The sequence below is a fragment of the Haliotis cracherodii genome, unplaced genomic scaffold, assembly GCF_022045235.1.
Source record: "Haliotis cracherodii isolate W230 unplaced genomic scaffold, xgHalCrac1.p SCAF_12, whole genome shotgun sequence".
Classification (NCBI taxonomy): Eukaryota; Metazoa; Mollusca; class Gastropoda; order Lepetellida; family Haliotidae; genus Haliotis; species Haliotis cracherodii.
The window spans coordinates 3,815,340-3,834,409 of NW_027266267.1; the positions used below are offsets into that span (position 1 = coordinate 3,815,340).

A 19,070-nucleotide genomic window follows, 5' to 3' on the forward strand; every position below is an offset into this window, starting at 1 on the left:
GGGTATACGTCTCAGATAGGGTGTAAGTCGTCTCTCAGATAGGGTATAAATCGTCTTTCAGATAGGGTATACGTCTCAGATAGGGTGTAAGTCGTCTCTCAGATAGGGTGTAAGTCGTCTTTCAGATAGGGTGTAAGTCGTCTCTCAGATAGGATGTAAACCGTCTCTCAGATAGTGTATACGTCTCAGATAGGGTGTAAGTCGTCTCTCAGAAAGGGTATAAGTCGTCTTTCAGATAGTGTATACGTCCCAGATAGGGTGTAAGTCGTCTCTCAGATAGGATGTAAACCGTCTCTCAGATAGTGTATACGTCTCAGATAGTGTGTAAGTCGTCTTTCATATAGGGTGCAAGTCGTCTTTCAGATAGGGTATACGTCCCAGATAGGGTGTAAGTCGTCTCTCAGATAGGATGTAAACCGTCTCTCAGATAGTGTATACGTCTCAGATAGGGTGTAAGTCGTCTCTCAGATAGGGTATAAGTCGTCTTTCAGATAGGGTATACGTCCCAGATAGGGTGTAAGTCGTCTCTCAGATAGGATGTAAACCGTCTCTCAGATAGTGTATACGTCTCAGATAGGGTGTAAGTCGTCTCTCAGATAGGATGTAAACCGTCTTTCAGATAGGGTATACGTCTCAGATAGGGTGTAAGTCGTCTCTCAGATAGGGTATAAATCGTCTTTCAGATAGGGTATACGTCTCAGATAGGGTGTAAGTCGTCTCTCAGATAGGGTGTAAGTCGTCTCTCAGATAGGGTGTAAGTCGTCTCTCAGATAGGATGTAAACCGTCTCTCAGATAGTGTATACGTCTCAGATAGGGTGTAAGTCGTCTCTCAGATAGGGTATAAGTCGTCTTTCAGATAGTGTATACGTCCCAGATAGGGTGTAAGTCGTCTCTCAGATAGGATGTAAACCCTCTCTCAGATAGGGTATACGTCTCAGATAGGGTGTAAGTCGTCTTTCAGATAGGGTATACGTCTCAGGTAGGGTGTAAACCGTCTCTCAGATAGGGTATACGTCTCAGATAGGGTGTAAGTCGTCTCTCGGGTAGGGTATAAGTCGTCACTCAGATTGAAGATAACCCGCGTCTCAGGTAGGGTATAAGCCGTCTCTCAGGTGGGATATGTAGTCTGGATGGATGTGTGTTTTGGGGAGATCTATATTTTGGAAGGTAGTTTGTTCAATCTTTTACAAGGATTTGGTTTTTTTTAATGACTCTGTGTTCCAGATGGATGTGTGTTCTGGATGGACGTGGTGCTTCTTCTGACAGCTATCTTATCCCTTTAACATTGGCGAAAAATGTATTTCAATCTAAATAGTCAATACAGTGCTGACTCATTCCAATATACAAGTTGACGCCAGTGCTTATTCGACAAAAAGTGTCATTATACTGTTGAAGGCTTGTAATGGTGGCCTTCGCTACCGGGTTGAAGCGCATGTGGCGTCACCTTAGTTCGAAATGTGCTCTGGTCCCCCTGCTCTGTAAACTGTATAACGTGTTCAAAATTCACAAAAAAACTGCGTTGTTATAAACCTAAAACAATCCTTTTCCTGTTTAGCTTATTAAATTAACAACAGAACTCTTACGTTAATTGTCGTACATTTTTACTCTTATCAACAACTTCAGCTTTCTATTACATAGCGAGTGACAGGGAATCAGTTCGCTCTGCACAGGTACCACTGTCCACGACAAACCCATGCAACAATCACAAGACCTGAGTGAACAAACAATTAGTTTATTAGCCACAGAATCTTATATATAATCAGTTAACAATACAAATGTTTACAATCAATTAATATTATTTGATATATAAGAACTGACTTCAGCATAATGACATGTATGTTTATGGAGGTATAAACGTTAAAAGCTGTTTGCATACTGCGTAAATCCGCCTTCTAAAACCATAATGAAGTCAAATCTTAGCAATACATATGTCAAGAAACACAACTTTACGGACTGCTTATTTAACCATTGGCAACAAAAAAATGTAAATAACAATACAAAAAACAGCGACATCGTTCAGCACAACACAGACCCCTCCCATGATATTATTAAACAATCAAGAAACAATAGTCGGATAGTGAGCATGGCCTATTTTTTTTTTCAGTTTTAGTAAAATAAACGCAAAAAAAATTGCTTGGTTAGTCAATGAAATGCCACATAATCACTTACAATGTGTTTTTTAACGGAATGAACATAAAATGACGGCCTCCGTCGTTTTCAGAAAATCGTCCGATTTGGCTTCATAAGTGAAACAGTTTTCAAGCCATAAGGGGAAACTTTTCTAAAGCTTCATAATGCGGAGAAACTGCAATGATGAAAAGGACAGTTTCGTGTTACAGCGACAAGTACACAGAACGTTAGCATAATTCCGTAATTGATGTGCACACTCACAATTTTCGAACAAAAAACTCCTTGTCGTGTGTGCAATCTGTTCAAAGTAGGTATACCTAAACTAATTGTGGTTTCGCTCATACGTGTGATTAATAGTAAGTGTAAATTAAGTAGAAGCATGCCAAGAAATCGTATAACACTAATAATAAAACTCCAAAGCCAGTGAATAACCAGTCTCGATTATCCGCCGAAAAATGTTGTGTAAATTATATGAATGAATTATATGAAAATCAGTGATGCCACCAGATGTTCGCAAAAAGAGCAATCATGTTCTGTCATAACGATTGCGTCAGTAAATAGTTTGCCTACTCCGAAAGAAATCAACGGCATGCGGCCTTGATATGGCTGGAATATTGAATACTTTAGAAGGAGTCAGCAAATCATGCTTGTCAAAGGAGGCGGCACACGGAATCTGGTGGGCAGGCTCGCTGACTTGATGCATGTGGTCGTATCCCAGTTGCATAAATAGATTGCATATGCAGACCAGATTATTTACAGATCGCAATCATAAAGCTGGAATATTGCTGATTGCGACTCTCAACAAGAAAGATCAAAATACATTTAGATGTGGAATTGTTTGCCGAATGTAAGGCTGCATATGGTGCTGTTGATCTATTTACAGGCAGCTATATCATGTACAGTTTTCAAGTTCCTTTCACATTATGTTACACTTTTTACGACCTCGGTGAGGAGGAGGATAAGGCACAGTGTAAATGTGGAACCTTTCTACTTCTTCTAGTCCCTGATAATCATTCTCAGTTACTCTGGAATCACCACGAGGTTGAGGCAGATTGCCAGCATCAACTGTGGCATAGTGTGAGTCAGTGCTGCTGAGGGAAGCCCTGTTACCCACTGTGGTCAGGTATGCGGCATATCTGTAAGAGTGAATCACATTTCTCTTTCTCTTTCCCTCTTAAACATTAATGAATGACTATAAAGGAAATATTGGTTAAATATAGTGGCAACGATACTGATATACTTTTTCACGGGTGACTTTCTTGGTGTTCAGATGACATTTAACATTTCCACTGGCCAGCACTTTCAGCTAAAATATGAGTCTTTTATCCAACAGCGTTATTAATATACAACGTGAGATTTTAATTGTACCAACTTCTCTCTCTCTCTCCCTCTCTCTATTCCTGCCCCTCTCTCTCTCTCTAAATTCACTAGTGTACAGTAGTACACATATAAAGAAAACATAACTTAATCACACGATTTGCTCTCCTACATGTGTTAGAGTTGATCACTTCTCCTTAAAGATAAAACTGAACCGACTATCAATTTATATTTAGATGTGAAAGCATCATTTGAAGAACTTACCTCATTTTTGTTTTCACTGCAAAAACAAAAGGACACTATGGTGATCACAGAGGCGTAAGTAACTACAGAAGGCTAAAGAATAACTAGTATCTGAATTGAAGAATATTGAGGTCTGGAAAATATTTTCAAACCGACCCGTTTTGCTCTAACACAATCAGCCACCACATTTACTAGACTCTTTAACAAGGATGCATTGAAATCTATACTGTGTCCTCCCATTAGTCAGATGTCCCATCAGCAAAACAGCTGAAAACAACAGACTATGCGCCTGATTGCACAGATAATCTGTTAAATTAAAACAGTTTGCTCATACAGTTGGTGACAGAAAAATGGAGAGAGCATTGATTCCTTTACATTTTAAACCACATTCTATAATGTGATTTGGCACATTTAATATGATCTATATTAAGAACAAGTCCAAATATTTTGTCATTTTAAGGATTGACTGACACTGTGTATTTTTTTCGGTTCATTGAGGTATGAATCGAAAAACCGATGTGCAAACTTCTGTAAGAATTCGCTACGCGGATACAGTAATGTTTTCCGATTCATACCTCAATGAACCGACAACAATACACAGTCAATGCTTATAATTAAATTCGACAACGTAAACATACAGTAGTTCAACCAAAAAACACTTGTTTATATCAAAGCAGGCAAAAATGACGAGATTCATATACATTCCAGGTGTAAGACTACATACTGTGACGTACATGAATCAGGTGATTGTTAGAATCTATGCACATAACTTGACACGCCTACAATATCAGTGGCCAATCAACAGAATCAAAACAAAGTTCATAAGACCTGTCAATCAAGGCAGGAGACTAGTAGATCTGCAACAGGCAGACTGTAACGAGCCGGAACAAATGTCCGGGGGAATAAGGCGGCTGTTTCAAATGACATGGTCAGTTACCTCCATACTCGACCATTATGTCCCTGAGAACGGGAAGGCACAGATGGAAATGTGCGGGTTAGAAATGAAACCCGAAGACATGAAAGTTATGGAGCCGAGGCGAGCTGGAAAAAACAGGCGAGCGAGCCTGCACGTTTGCTGTTTCATTGCTTCTCAACCTTCGGTCTCAAAGGGTTGTTTGGACAATGGATATGCATGAATTCCTTTAAATGCCCTGCGCATGACGATACACGTGATCGGAAAGGGAATTCCCTAGTCTGTCATATAGGGATTCCCGGACATTCCGTACGTAGTAATAAAAGTAGTCCGCTTCGGTGGGCGTGGCTTAATTCTTTACATTCATTGCGAAATGAATGCAATAACACGTGACCAATCCAGTTCACCAGAACGCAGGAATTTCAATGAGCACAAGGACTATTGAATAATAATTCATTAAACAAAATGTACATTTAATAGGTTATAATTAAAAGAAAGATCTGAAATACGCCACACCCAAACTTCACTTCCGTAATTTATTACAGGTGCTACAAATGCATAAAAAAAATTGATATATTTTTATCTAATTTAGGCCTTCCTACCTTCTTCAAAAGTGCATTACGGTCTTTAAGTCCTTTCTTGGGCACATTTATAAGTGTATTTTCAAAATTGCAATTGGGCCAGAATAACGTCAGCAGCTTCATATTTATAGATGGAAGCATCTCTACACCGTACTATTTGACGTTTTAAGTACAAGTGTTATTAACTCTAAGACCCTGTGAACATACTCTGCTAGCTTATAGAGTGCTTGCCCTAACCCATTTGCAGAATCGGTAACTGTAACCATATATGCAAATAATAACAACATCAATAATAACTCAGTATACATATATACGTGTACATATACACATTTCTTTATGATTCAAGGTCATCAGTGAGAAACGAAAACAACACATGCATTAATCCAACATTGTAACAAAACTATCGCTGTGGGTGTAACAGTTTACACAAGCCGCATTGTTTTCAAAAATAGATCTATAAATGATAAAAACTTCCAACCTATACCCAATTAATTGAAGTGAACCTTTAATAACTACACGTATACAGGAAGGCGAGACACTAAAGCATGCAATTAATATTTCCTTAACTCGAGACTTACATCCTGATGTACCGCTAAAACAGAATCTGTCAATTACAGCAATATTTCCTGAAGGGGCGGAAATAAAATTTTGGAACACATGAAATAGATACTAAACAACGTGATACGTCACGTTCGAGATTCATATTGAAACGTGTTATAGATATTACGGAAAGAGTGTATTAATAGTAGGCTGAAATACACATTTCCATGATGTGCTCTTCATCTCTTTTTTCACGACGATGCAATTTCCAACATCCATAGAACAACTATTCCATTTCATTTAACAGTATTGGAGGCTGTATGTAATGTTATGTAGCAGTGTATTTCATTGTTTAAAAGTTATTGTAGCTGTTTTAAATTGTTTCTGTTCGGATTGTGTTAGGAAAGTGATTAGTCGTCAGAAAGTTACTATATTCAGATGCCTGAGTTGTGTGTAAACTTCCGGTCCGGGGTACCGCGGACGGTGATATCTTGTAAATGGAACACTTCTTTACTGTTCTAGTACCGTTAGACTGGTGAGGTCACTGTATATACATTTTCAGTAGTTTGTTAGACTGTATATATCGTGGGACAAGAGCATATTAATTTATCTCTCAAACATTTTCATCATATCGAAACTAGCATTCATTTGAGGATCGCTCATCATCCCTGATTCCCTGCAAAGTCCATCTCGGAAGCTTGACCACAGTCCCCGCTGGGTGAATATACAATATTATCTCAGACATTTGCTGTAATTTTGTATTTGATACTGACCACAACCATCATATTATTTATTGCCACTGAATATTGTACTACAACTCTATTGATTATTGCCATTGCAATTGTTGAGCAGTATTTGGTAATCTGAGGGATGACCTTATCAGTAAGACGACTTAGGCCCTACCTGAGAGACAACTTAGGCCCTACCCGAGATACGACTTAGACCCTACTTGAGAGACGACTTAGATCCTACCCGAGATACGACTTAGACCCTACCTGAGAGACGGCTTAGACCCTACCCGAGATACGACTTAGACCCTACCTGAGAGACGACTTCGATCCTACCTGAGATACGACTAGACCCTACATGAGAGACGGATTAGACCCTACCCGAGATACGACTTAGACCCGACCTGAGAGATGGCTTAGACCCTACCCGAGATACGACTTAGACCCGACCTGAGAGACGACTTAAGCCCTACCTGAGAGACGACTTAGGCCCTACTTGAGAGACGACTTAGACTCTATTTGAGAGACGACTTCGATCCTACTTGAGAGATGACTTAGATCCTACCCGAGATACGACTTAGACCCTACCTGAGAGACGGCTTAGACCCTACCCGAGATACGACTTAGACTCTACTTGAGAGATGACTTTGACCCTACCTGGGAGACGACTTAGACCCTACCCGAGATATGACTTAGACCCTACTTGAGAGACGACTTAGATCCTACCCGAGATACGACTTAGACCCTACCCGAGATACGACTTAGACTCTACTTGAGAGATAACTTAGACCCTACCTGAGAGACGACTTAGACCCTACCTGAGAGACGACTTAGACCCTACGTGAGAGACGGCTTAGACCCTACCTGAGAGACGACTTAGACCCTACTTGAGAGACGACTTAGATCCTACCCGAGATACGACTTAGACCCTACCCGAGATACGACTTAGACTCTACTTGAGAGATAACTTAGACCCTACCTGAGAGACGACTTAGACCCTACCTGAGAGACGGCTTAGACCCTACCTGAGAGTCGACATAGACCCTACCTAAGAGACGGCTTAGACCCTACCCGAGATACGACTTAGACCCTACCCGAGAGACGACTTAGACCCTACCTGAGAGACGACTTAGACCCTACGTGAGAGACGACTTAGATCCTACCTGAGAGACGGCTTAGACCCTACCCGAGATACGACTTAGACCCTACTTGAGAGATAACTTAAACCCTACCTGAGAGACGACTTAGACCCTACCTGAGTGACGACTTAGACCCTACCTGAGAGACGACTTAGACCCTATCTGAGAGACGACATAGACCCTACCTGAGAGACGGCTTAGACCCTACCCGAGATACGACTTAAACCCTACCCGAGAGACGACTTAGACCCAACCTGAGAGACGACATAGACCCTACCCAAAATACGACTTAGACCCTACCTGAGATACACTTAGACCCTACCCGAGAGACGACTAAGACCCTTCCCGAGAGACGACTTAGACCCTACCCGAGATACGACTAAGACCCTACCCGAGAGACGACTTAGACCCTACCCGAGAGACGACTTAGACCCTACTTGAGAGACGACTTAGACCCTACCCGAGAGACGACTAAGACTCTTCCCGAGAGACGACTTAGACCCTACCCGAGATACGACTAAGACCCTTCCCGAGAGACGACTAAGACCCTAACTGAGAGACGACTTAGATCCTACCCGAGAGACGACTAAGACCCTTCCCGAGAGACGACTTATACTCTATCTGAGACTCGACTTAGGCCCTACATGAGAACCGACTCATACCCTATCTAGGAGTCGACTTAAACCCTACCTGAGAGACGACTTATGTCCTATGTGGGAGACGAGTTATACCCTAACTGAGAGTCTACTTATACCCTATCTAAGAAACGACTTATACCCTGCCTGTGAGACGACTTATACCCTTTCTGAAAGTCGACTTATACCCTATCAGGGAGACGGCTTATAACCTATCTGAGAGATGACTGAAACCCTATCGGAGTGACGACTTTTACCCTACCCGAGAGTCGACTGATTACAGATTCTTGTGAACATACACACCCTGAACAAAATAAGTACCACTGTTTTTTATTATATTCCTTATAACTTCCATATAACCTTTTGAAATATTTGCATATGAAATTTATCTCATTTTAATATATCTTCCTGTGCATCAACTATAACAGTTCAGGTTAAAAAACTATTACGCTACACATTGAGGTGCAGAAAAAAATATTTCTTGAACACATGAAACAGCTTATACGCATAACGTTCCCAAGACTAAGCTATGGGGGTGATGGTATGATAAAAGGATTGGTGGATATTTCGACTGACCTTGCCTGTTCCTGTGCATACAAATACTGATTCCGGTAGCCACGGCAACAACAACTGCGAGTGTACAGGTCGTCACAGCAACGGGAATAGCAACTGAATTACTTGCTGTCAAAAGTAGAAAAATAAGAAAGAACTCAATCATATATCTTTGTTTATGTTGTCATGTGGCATGAACGTTACTGATCGAATGGCGTTAAACAAACTAAAAATAAAAATAAACTTAACGTTTTGTTACATTAAACGAGAGGTTGCATGACCGCGAAATTGACGTTCATAAGTGTATGAACGACACATTTTGACCTTCATACGTTTTTAACGAGACCGTGTTCTTGACATGACGTAAACATTGACTGAGTATTTCCACATTACTGGGGGAAACCCTGGGAATTCACTAGCGCGTATACATACGGAAGCGTTGGTCATTTAGACCCTTAAATCTTGAACTCAGCGTACCAGTATACACTGTGAAACGCCAGAGAGTTTGACTGCATGATCGTTCACGTATATCCTAGCTACGACCAATCCTAGTGAACTAAAGGAAGAAATGCACATCCAAACTATCTAAGTATCGACTCGATCAATGTCTCGACTGACAGTGACAGTCCACTGTAATCTATGAATTTACCTTGGTGTCTATTTGACAGCGTTAATTTCTTTTCAATTATCAGCCAGTTGATCAAAGATGACTAAAACATGTTACCACCACAGGTTCATTAACAAGTTCCGAAATCTCTCTCGTCACCCCTATTTTGACGTCCTGTACTTAATGTAAATGAATGACGACTCGCTGTCATTGTGACTGACTAACTGACTTAATGTGTCTGATGTTTCTGAAGAGCAAGTTGTGCATATAGACGCTCATGTCACCTCGTATTTGTAAGAACTATTTCATCCCGATGCAGCTGGTGGCTGTCAGTATAAACAAGTCAAGCGTAAGTTCCCAAGCTCCGACGTCCATGCATGACGTCAATTCTTAAGTATGTACGACGTGTTGCATCCCATACATTGAATAGTCTAGAATTAGGAAACGACAATTGGATATTGTGAAATGAATATCTGACTTTATTTAAATCTGTGACTGTACAATGAATCCTACATTCCGCGTCAAAACTTAGGTTTCAATCAATGGTTGAAAATGCGTTTTGAAATCAATGAGGATCAAGTATTTTCAATCGTCACATTAGAATACTTGTTTACTTACGTGAAACTTGCACATAGACGGTGTCGCTAACTGTCTCCCCTATAACATTCAATACTTTGAAGACGTAAGCCCCGCTGTTGGAAATATCAGCCCTCTGTATCGTGTGAGCGAAACGGAATATTTCCGGGCGCCTGTGTTTGTTTTGTAGCTCAGAAGACAGATTCTTGGTTATAACCCCATCACGTAGTAGTGACACGTAGGGTTTGGGGTTACTTTCAGTGATGCACAAGAAAGACAGCATGCTCCCTTCTTGAATCGTTACATTTGGAACAGAATTTGCTAAAACTGTTATGATGACAGGTGTATCTGAAAATATAAGATCATTTCATTTCGCTCCATTGCTAGTCATAGTTAACATTCTGCACGGTCGGAATATATATATGTGCTTTTATGTGATTTATTAATTCAGATTTTCGTGAACTTATTATGCTAAAAGGACACAACTATCTTGAATATTGCATTTGTGTTCATAGTTCCAGGTTACACAGATTGAACGTACTTTCTGCTTGGAGTTATTTGCTTTAACGTTAAGATCAATCTATGTATTGGGGCAGTGGAGTAGCCTCGTGGTTAAAGCGTTTGCTCGTCACTCCACAGACCCAGGTTCGATTCCCCACATGGGTACAATGTGTAAAGCCAAATTCTGGTGTCCCCCACCGTGATATTGCTGGAATATTGCTAAAAGCGGCGTACAGCCATACTGACTCACTCACTCAAACTGCGTAATGAATCAAATGCTAAGCCTCACATTTCACAGTCAGCTTCAACTTCCTCGACATAACTCCGTATGTGTTGTTCACGTCACATCTGTACTGCCCAGCCATAGATCTGTCTACGCTTTGTACAAACAACACAGCTTCCCCCAGCCCCGTGACAGGTCTCCACCGAGTCGTGTTCCAGGTCACAGAGCAGGCGGGGAGACATTCAACAGAACATCTCAAGGCGATTGGTGTGTTTTCTACTGCAAGCACTGTGTCTGCAGCGTCGTTAAACAGTATCTTGTTTGGTCCACCTAGACAATTGATAAAGTAAAAAATATAAAGTGATACGTCAATTGGTCACCTGACAAATCACGGAACATATGTTACGAGTCAAAATGTCACTGATGCATGACATTAAAACCATTTGAAAGCTTTACTGAGGCCGTGGATGTTGCATCAGACAGCAACGTTTGATGCTGAATGTAAATGTAGGTATCAACTTACAACAAAAGTGCAGCTGTTCATCTTCACTCCATTCAGATGTGAGTCCATCTTCTGACGTCTGACAACTAAAAGTGTCCCCATTATGTCCTGCCTGGATATATGTGATCCTCAGCTCCAGTCCTTCCACCTTCAGTCCGTCCACATCGTCCACAGAGATGTTGTTCCTCCTCCAGACCGAGGACATGTTCAGTGGGTGACCTACTGGCAGACTCCGGGAGGTGGAGTTACAGGACAAAAGGACATCGCTGCCGGACAGAGTTGCAGGTGGGTGAGGAATGACGGGCCGACTCGGTTGTTCTGTAATAAATCAACTGAATGCCTACAGAGTACAAAACGCATTTCAAAGTGTTGTTTGTATCGTATTTGTAGAAGGAAGAACATGAACTTGTAATTATATCAACATTCGTGTAGCACAGTAGGTAATATCTGCTGATCACAACGTTGGGTGTAAATAAACACAGAAATTGACATTCAAGGGCATAGTAATCATTTTAACAAGCGTCAGTAAATGGCAACATATTTTACTCTACTTGATTTCATCAATGTGAGCATATGTGATATTCTGAACCTACTGAACTTACACTCGCGAATAATACTACGGCGGAAATAAAGTTGAAAATCACTTACTGGCAACAACCAGGAGGTTCTCGCATCCTTGTATTTCCCTTACTGCATCATCTTGACATGAATATACTCCAGCGTCAGCCTCTGTTATGTTCCTCAGCACGAACGCTAACGGCCGCCCAGATAAGTAGCTGGTGACGCGGTACCTGCCCCTGAATCTGTTGTCATATGGTAGATCAGGTTGGCTGTCCAGTTTCCCAGAGTAGATAGTCACATGTTGTGTCTCCAGAATGTTGGTAGCATGAAACACTACAAAATATCGTCGATATTTCTGGACCCCTTTTGAAGGCAGTGTGATCTCTTTGTCTTGCCCAGTTTGTACTGTCAAAAGTCCTGCCACTAATGGTACTGGAAAATAATGTTCAGATGATTATTATTTATACAAATTGCAAAATTATAAACATAATTATTGAATAGACTTAGATTGTCCTACCTGCAGTCAGATACATTTGTAAGAGAGGGATCTTCATTGTAAACATTACGAACAGCAAACACATGGTATTGAAATCAAATCGTACCCATACTCTTCGTGGAGAAATTTCCAAATTTGTAAGACAGATTAACTGCTAATAATAGTGAACAAATGAGGAACACATCACAACCTGTAATGTGACAGTATATGTTATGATGCTGTGACTGCCAACGATCTTGTGGGGGTGAGATGGGAGATTTAAAAGTTGACCTTTTTGGATCAGTAGTGTGTAATACAGCCATGATTTGTCAAACATTCATTGACTCGACGTTGGTGATTTGAGGGAGTCTGTCCCACTTCTCTTGCAGCGCCTGACCACGTTCAGCTAACGTCGTCGATGGACTATAACGTTGACGCAAACGTCTCCCTATCATGTCCCAGACATGTTCAACTGGGGAAAAGCCTTGGATCATTGCTGGCCCATGGCATTGTATGGTTGTTATGCTGCTGGAGGTGAGCATTGACGATTCGTGCTCGGTGATCACGGGCGCTGTTGTCTTAAAAGACAAAATGTCGACCCACACAACAAAGGGTGTTAGTATGTTCTTTCAACAGTACTGGCAATAGGCCCTCCCTTGCACAATGTCAGACATGGTGATGCCTCCCCATACCACAACCAATCCACTGCCAAATATGTCATGAGGTATCAGGTTGAGATTGGCATGACGTGCACTTCGACGTCGAAAAACACGACCACGTCCATCAAGGGAAACGGGAAACATCGGAAAACATGACATGTTACCAGCGACGATTACCCAGTTTCGACGTTGTGTACACCACTGCAGCTTTGTTGGCAATATGACGATTTGTAAGGGCGACACAACACCCGGTCGTCGAGCATGGCGATGTGCTGCATGTAGACGATTTCCAATTGTTTGACCTATAACTCGCATCAATAAACACAAATTATCCCCCCTTTATAAAGTTGATATTTGTGAGGAATAGTGATGAAACTGAATCCACTCTCATTGGGCTTTCTACTTTTTCTAAAATAAACGCATGTGTCATATCGTTCATAACAAGTTTGATAGGGGCAATTTTCGTCATGTAGAGAAATCCCGAATTTGATTACACAAAAATCCCAATCACAGAGATTTTTACATTATATCTATCTATCTTCCCCAAAGAATTGCCGTTGAACATTGTCAATCAGTGGGGTCGTATCACCATCGCGATCGAATGCTGTTATTCACGGTGTTACACTGGTCAACAAGTTGACATGATTACAATGCTGTCGGCAAAAAAAAAGTGATTAATTGGGTTGATAAGTGTGTGGAATTTTATACATTTCATTAAGGTTCGTACATTTTTTAAATAGTTCATTCCAATATTTATTCATAACTTGCATGTTCATTTTATCAAAGCTAGCTTGTTTTTAGAGCCATACTTTTCTTTTATATGACTTTTTTTGCAATATTAAGAGACACATCAATACAAACGAGAACTCCCCTGTGGTCCAATACATCACCGGATAAGGACAATTACAATCATTACTTTCTAAAATAGGATAAATAAATTTTAGCCTAATGTGTTGTAGTTAATGTTGCTTTATTTGTAATACTGCGTAAGTTCTTTATGTCACGTAAGTGGTGAATATTCGTATTGAAAAGATTTTCACATAGGTCACCAACAAGGACAAAGTCACGTGATACATCAAGTGCAGTTTCTAATATGTGCTCATAAATGATAACATGATTGCAATGCTATCGGCATAAAGTGACAATTGTGTTAGTAATTGTCCAATATACTGTCTTTTATACCATTTGACCAATCATATTAAAATCTGATCTAAGTTCTCGCTACCGCTAAACACGTCAGAACGACCTTTCATCCGAGCAATCAAAGCGTCGCTTACCAGATCATGAAAGTGACAGTCGGAATGTGTTTTCTAATCATGCAAGCTTGAAAACGAACAACAGTTTCGTCACGTACGACTGATTCCGTCAAAATTATCGTCTATCTCTCGCTTCCGTTGGATAAACATTTGAACGGAGGAGGCGTTGCACAGTACGTTGGCATCTTCCCGTGGCTAGAGAGTTAAGTGACTATAAAAGTCCAGTTTCCACCCTTGCCAAACTAGGCTGGTATTATGGAGTTACATTTGGTTGAACTAACGAGTTTATGTGTAGTCCAATCAAAATCGCCCAACGAAATCGAAATACGGTCAGTAAACTATCATGTAGATTTCGGTCGATTGCAGGATTTGCAAAGCATGTACACCGCCAACTCGTTGTCAACAAATATTTTCCAAATCTTTTCATGTTTTTATTCAAGGTTCTCATGCAATTTGATGCACTTCGCGATGTAAGACTCGGTTTATCACACTTTAGAACTTGATTATTGATCAGATCGTCTTGACTGGGCGCCGCCATTTTGTTTAATACAAATGCAAGTGATGCGAGACATGACCTGATTGGTCAATAGGAGAGGCTCAGAAGGGTCATGACTCGTAATAAACAATGTTGGCGCTACGAACGAGCCCAGGAATTACAGCCTAGTTCGGCAGAGTGTGGAAACTGGACTTTTAAAGTCAGTTAACTCCCTTGCTTCGGGAAGATGTACGTAGGAAGCACTGTCATAAAATCGCAACCATATATTTGACATTCTGAAAGTTCGTTTGTTCATTTTTCAAAATTTTAATCGAGAACTGTGTCAACATTTTTCAAGCGTAGTCTAAAATAGAAGTGGCCAAGTTGAAACGAGTGCTGTCGACTTCTTGTCGACTTCTTGTTAGTCGTTTCAGTGATCGGTGAAAGTTCGCGAAATGTCGTTCTGACCTGACCCGTAATGGGATGTCCTCAGATCTTTGTAAGTACATCAAGGCAAGGAACACCACCAACCAGACATATGACGAAGGTTCAGAAAACACATCCTGTGAATCCCGGGATCTGTAAAAATCTTTGACATGTGGCATACATTGTTCCTCTGAGGATGGTATCATAGCGTATTCAAATATCATATGTGATTTTATTGTTATTTGTTCAAAGTTGCATCAAACGTTTACACACTCTATTCCCCAAACAACAAGTATTTCAAAGCTAATCGTTTGTATGGAAGATCAAGGGGAGAAGGGCCTGACATTGGATATTCTGTCATATAAAATGTTCCAGTAAATACCAAAACACAATGCACTCATCCGCTAACCTAGGCTTTATGATTAAATACACTCGTTGTCCTCATGTCCGTACATGTACATGTACAACCAAAAAACGTCGCTTTTTAAGTTTCAAGAAAATCAGAAAATGCGCCGTCATGTCACTAGCTTTTCTTGTCCATCGCTTGATTTCATAGCAGCGTAAGGCAACGAACAAACATGTACAGTATATGCAGTTGTGTGAGTGGTTGGTGATAACGGTTTTCGCGAACACATCCATTCTTAAAATCATCACCCCTATTTCGCCTTTAATTACCTTTGAATGACATTCGAGACTGGTTACTGGTTATTCTCTAGAGTTGACAGCATGTTGTTTGTTCATTTGTTGTTTAACGACACACTCAGCAACATTTCAGCTTTATATGACTGCGGTTCGTAGATAATCGAGTCATGGATACGATGACATGGATCAACCAAGTTACCGAGCCTGACCACCCGGTCCCGTTAGTCGCCTCATTTCGACAAGCTTCGGTTGCTGCATACAAATATTATTCTAAACCTGATTTTCACGGGGGTTTCGTGTAATTAATCAGCTGATCTTAAGGATCTGTTTCAGTGTAGCATAGAGAAGAACAGAGAATATTATTGTCCGTGATGTCAATACCTGTACTGGTTTTTGTTCTATTTCATAACCAAACTGATAATAATTTTACCCTCCAGAAGACACCAGTAAAGCGAAGTTTCACAGTACTATGCAGAAGTGTCCAAGAGATGAGACTACGCAGATTACAAGTCTATACACCGATCATTTGACTGAAGAAGATGGAGACCACATCGCCGTTTTGCCATCCTTATGATTTGTTATAATGTCTCCACTAAACATAAGGTAACTGAATCTATGGTATTGTTATCATTGTTATTTATTCGCAATGTGTTGATTACAATAGATATGATACAGACAGGGTTGTTCCATTATCTATCTAAGTGAGTAAGTGAGTGGAATGTAACGCCGCTTTTAACAGTATTCCAGTTATATCACCGTGTGTCAGCTTAATGTGGGAGAAAAGCCCGAAGTGATGCAGGTCTTAGACGTTTACCACTTCGGTGAAACCCACGAGCACGGGTGTGGTGCTGACAAACCTAGAAACATAATCGGGGCGAAGCGGGATTCGAACCCACAATCATATGTTTCTGGCGTGCCCAAGGGACCCATGGCGCCTTAGACGACTGAGCCACCTGTGTCCCCTTTATCTATCTGATGTAACAGCTACATACAATATAGCTCTGCATCCACCTACAAATCAGCTATCGAACAAATTACATGTTACCTATTGATCATTCAAAACTATGGTGGTAAATGAAAGGTTTAACTTCATATGGAGCATGTTCATGTATCATGGTGTCTGGACCTAGGGGTGCTGGAAAGACTTAATGGGTATATAAATTATTACGACATTGAGATGGTATGTATGTGACAGATTCATCATTGATCTAATACCCTATGCATTACAATCAACCATAAGTAGTAAAATGTGCAACTATAACATTGACAAACATATAGAGAATGCATACTATTACGACGAGAGCCTTCTAGCACTTTGAATTGGGGTACATACTGTTGATACAAGTTTATATGATTTTCGCCTACATTAGTCATTGTATACTGATATATCGATACATCTTGCTGTCATCCAAAGGTGCATGTAGTCACATATATGATGGGATTAGTTTAATGTTGATTTCTGACAGTTCTATCACAGCGTGTCAGCTTGAAGTGGGACAAAAGCCCATAGTGAAGCAATGTTTAGACGTTTACCACTTCGGAGAAACTCACGAGCACGGGTATTGTGCTGACAAAGTCAGAAACCTTATCCAGTCTCTAATGGCTTACAGACCCATGGTCATAAAATTCTGACAACACAAACAGCAGCGCATTAGATTACAGGCTACCCGTGTCCCCCTCACATGGATGGAACTATTCAAACTATTGCATGGCTTTCCCCGGACAGAAGTGGGAAGTAGCGACGAGAGAGATCCTGATCGCATGACCAAACACAAAGTGGAACGCTTCGTGTACCTTCTAAATTAATCGTTTGACCTCTTCTATGTGATGTGTACACATGCATTGAAACAGACACCAGGAAGATGAAACTTTGTGTGTAACTTATATACATTTCAATACTGGTGATACAAATCATTACTGTGATTTCGTATGTGGTAAACGTCATTCATTACACAGACGCAAATTATTATAGATCTGTTTCAAGGTCTCAATCAATTACTGAGTGATCTATGTGATATCACATGTACACGCCATCTCATAACATGAAAACATCACATCTGTCAGCAGTTCAAATAATTTAGAACAGATCAGACATTCCCCAGCGTTCTTCGAGGTTCTTCTAAGTGTAGATCCAAATAATGTATCATCTGTTTCGATATAACACACCAAAGCGTGTGTTAGTTCTAAATCAGTTTGCCTTCACCACAGTGAGTTAACACGCATTTCAGACATGGTAACTTTAAAAGTATTCAATAATAACCTTTAGGGGAATTAATGGTCAATAACCAATACATAGAGGACAGTATTGTTCCATACATACGACGGATATGTGTTTCAACTTACCAGCAATGAACAAGAATCCACCGATAACGTACGTGACAGCTCTGACAGACATCATCAGAAGGAATACTTCTAAATTCGCAATAAACTACTACTGAAACCGGTTATTTTGTATTATGACGCATGGTTTCAAATACCGCGACATAAAAGCAACATTAGCTGACCTAGAGGTGCACAATGAAGAGGCTTAATATGTTATAGTGACACATTTACCGGTTTTAAAATGATCATAACAAGGACAAACCAGTAGTCGAGAAACACGTACGATTCGAAAAAAAGTACCCAGTGCATTAACAAAAGGGCAATGGAGCTGCAAGCACTAAACGTGCAGCAGCACTATGAACGGTATTAAAGTGCAGGGTTTTAGATTGCCTGGCATGCCGAGATTAAAAGAGGGGCAAACAAACAAAGTCATGGGCCGCTTGCAGGCAGGGGAACCCCGATCAGCTGTAGCAAGGGTTTTCAATGTAGCGCCCAGCACCATAACAGGGCTTTTGGGTCGGTTTCAACAGAATGGGTGATCGGCCAAGGTCGGAACGACCAAGAGTAACCACCACCAAGATCGCTACATCCGACTGCGCAAAATACGTGAAAGGATGACCACAGCCACCTCAACCACATCCCAAATACCCGGACTGCGCAGAATCTCCGACCAGACCGTACGAAACCGTTAAGAAGCAGCTGGTCTACGAGCCAGACGTCCTGCTCGACGCGTCATATTGAGTCGACAACATCGTCAACAACGACTGCATTGGTGTGTCGTCAACACAGGATGTGGCCTCAACTGCGATGGAGAGATGTCTCTTTCAGCGACGAATCAAGATTTCTCCGTCGTCGAAGGGGTAGGATAGGAAAAGCACGGGAATACAGACATCGGGGGGAACGTTACACCGGAAACTGCGCACAGGAAGTAGACAGGTTTGGTGGGGGTAGCGTTATGGTGTTGGCGGCCATCTCTTATCATGGCAGGACAGGTTTGATCCATATCCAGGGCAATCTTACGGCTCAACCATACATCAACAAAATTCTACTACCATACGTCTTCCTA

General features: G+C 41.0%; 2 protein-coding genes across 5 annotated transcripts in view; one reads left to right on the forward strand and one right to left on the reverse strand.

Moving 5' to 3' along the window:
- Window positions 1–19,070, forward strand: part of LOC139458134 (uncharacterized) — a 104,181-nt gene that overhangs the window by 80,055 nt on the left and 5,056 nt on the right. For all 4 annotated transcript variants that reach the window (XM_071239445.1, XM_071239446.1, XM_071239444.1 and 1 more), the window contains exon 5: window positions 16,120–16,285. In XM_071239445.1, the coding sequence (XP_071095546.1) occupies window positions 16,120–16,256 (137 nt within the window). In that variant the 3' untranslated portion in view covers window positions 16,257–16,285. The remainder of the gene's footprint in view (window positions 1–16,119; window positions 16,286–19,070) is intronic.
- LOC139458133 (myelin-associated glycoprotein-like) lies at window positions 1,870–18,108 on the reverse strand. The gene is made up of 8 exons (XM_071239443.1): window positions 18,026–18,108; window positions 11,837–12,181; window positions 11,210–11,506; window positions 10,753–11,016; window positions 10,005–10,310; window positions 8,804–8,908; window positions 3,713–3,728; window positions 1,870–3,267 (listed from the first exon to the last, which is right to left on the reverse strand). Exons 1-8 carry the CDS (start codon window positions 18,078–18,080, stop codon window positions 3,048–3,050), a joined length of 1,608 nt encoding a protein of 535 aa, XP_071095544.1. The 5' UTR covers window positions 18,081–18,108; the 3' UTR covers window positions 1,870–3,047.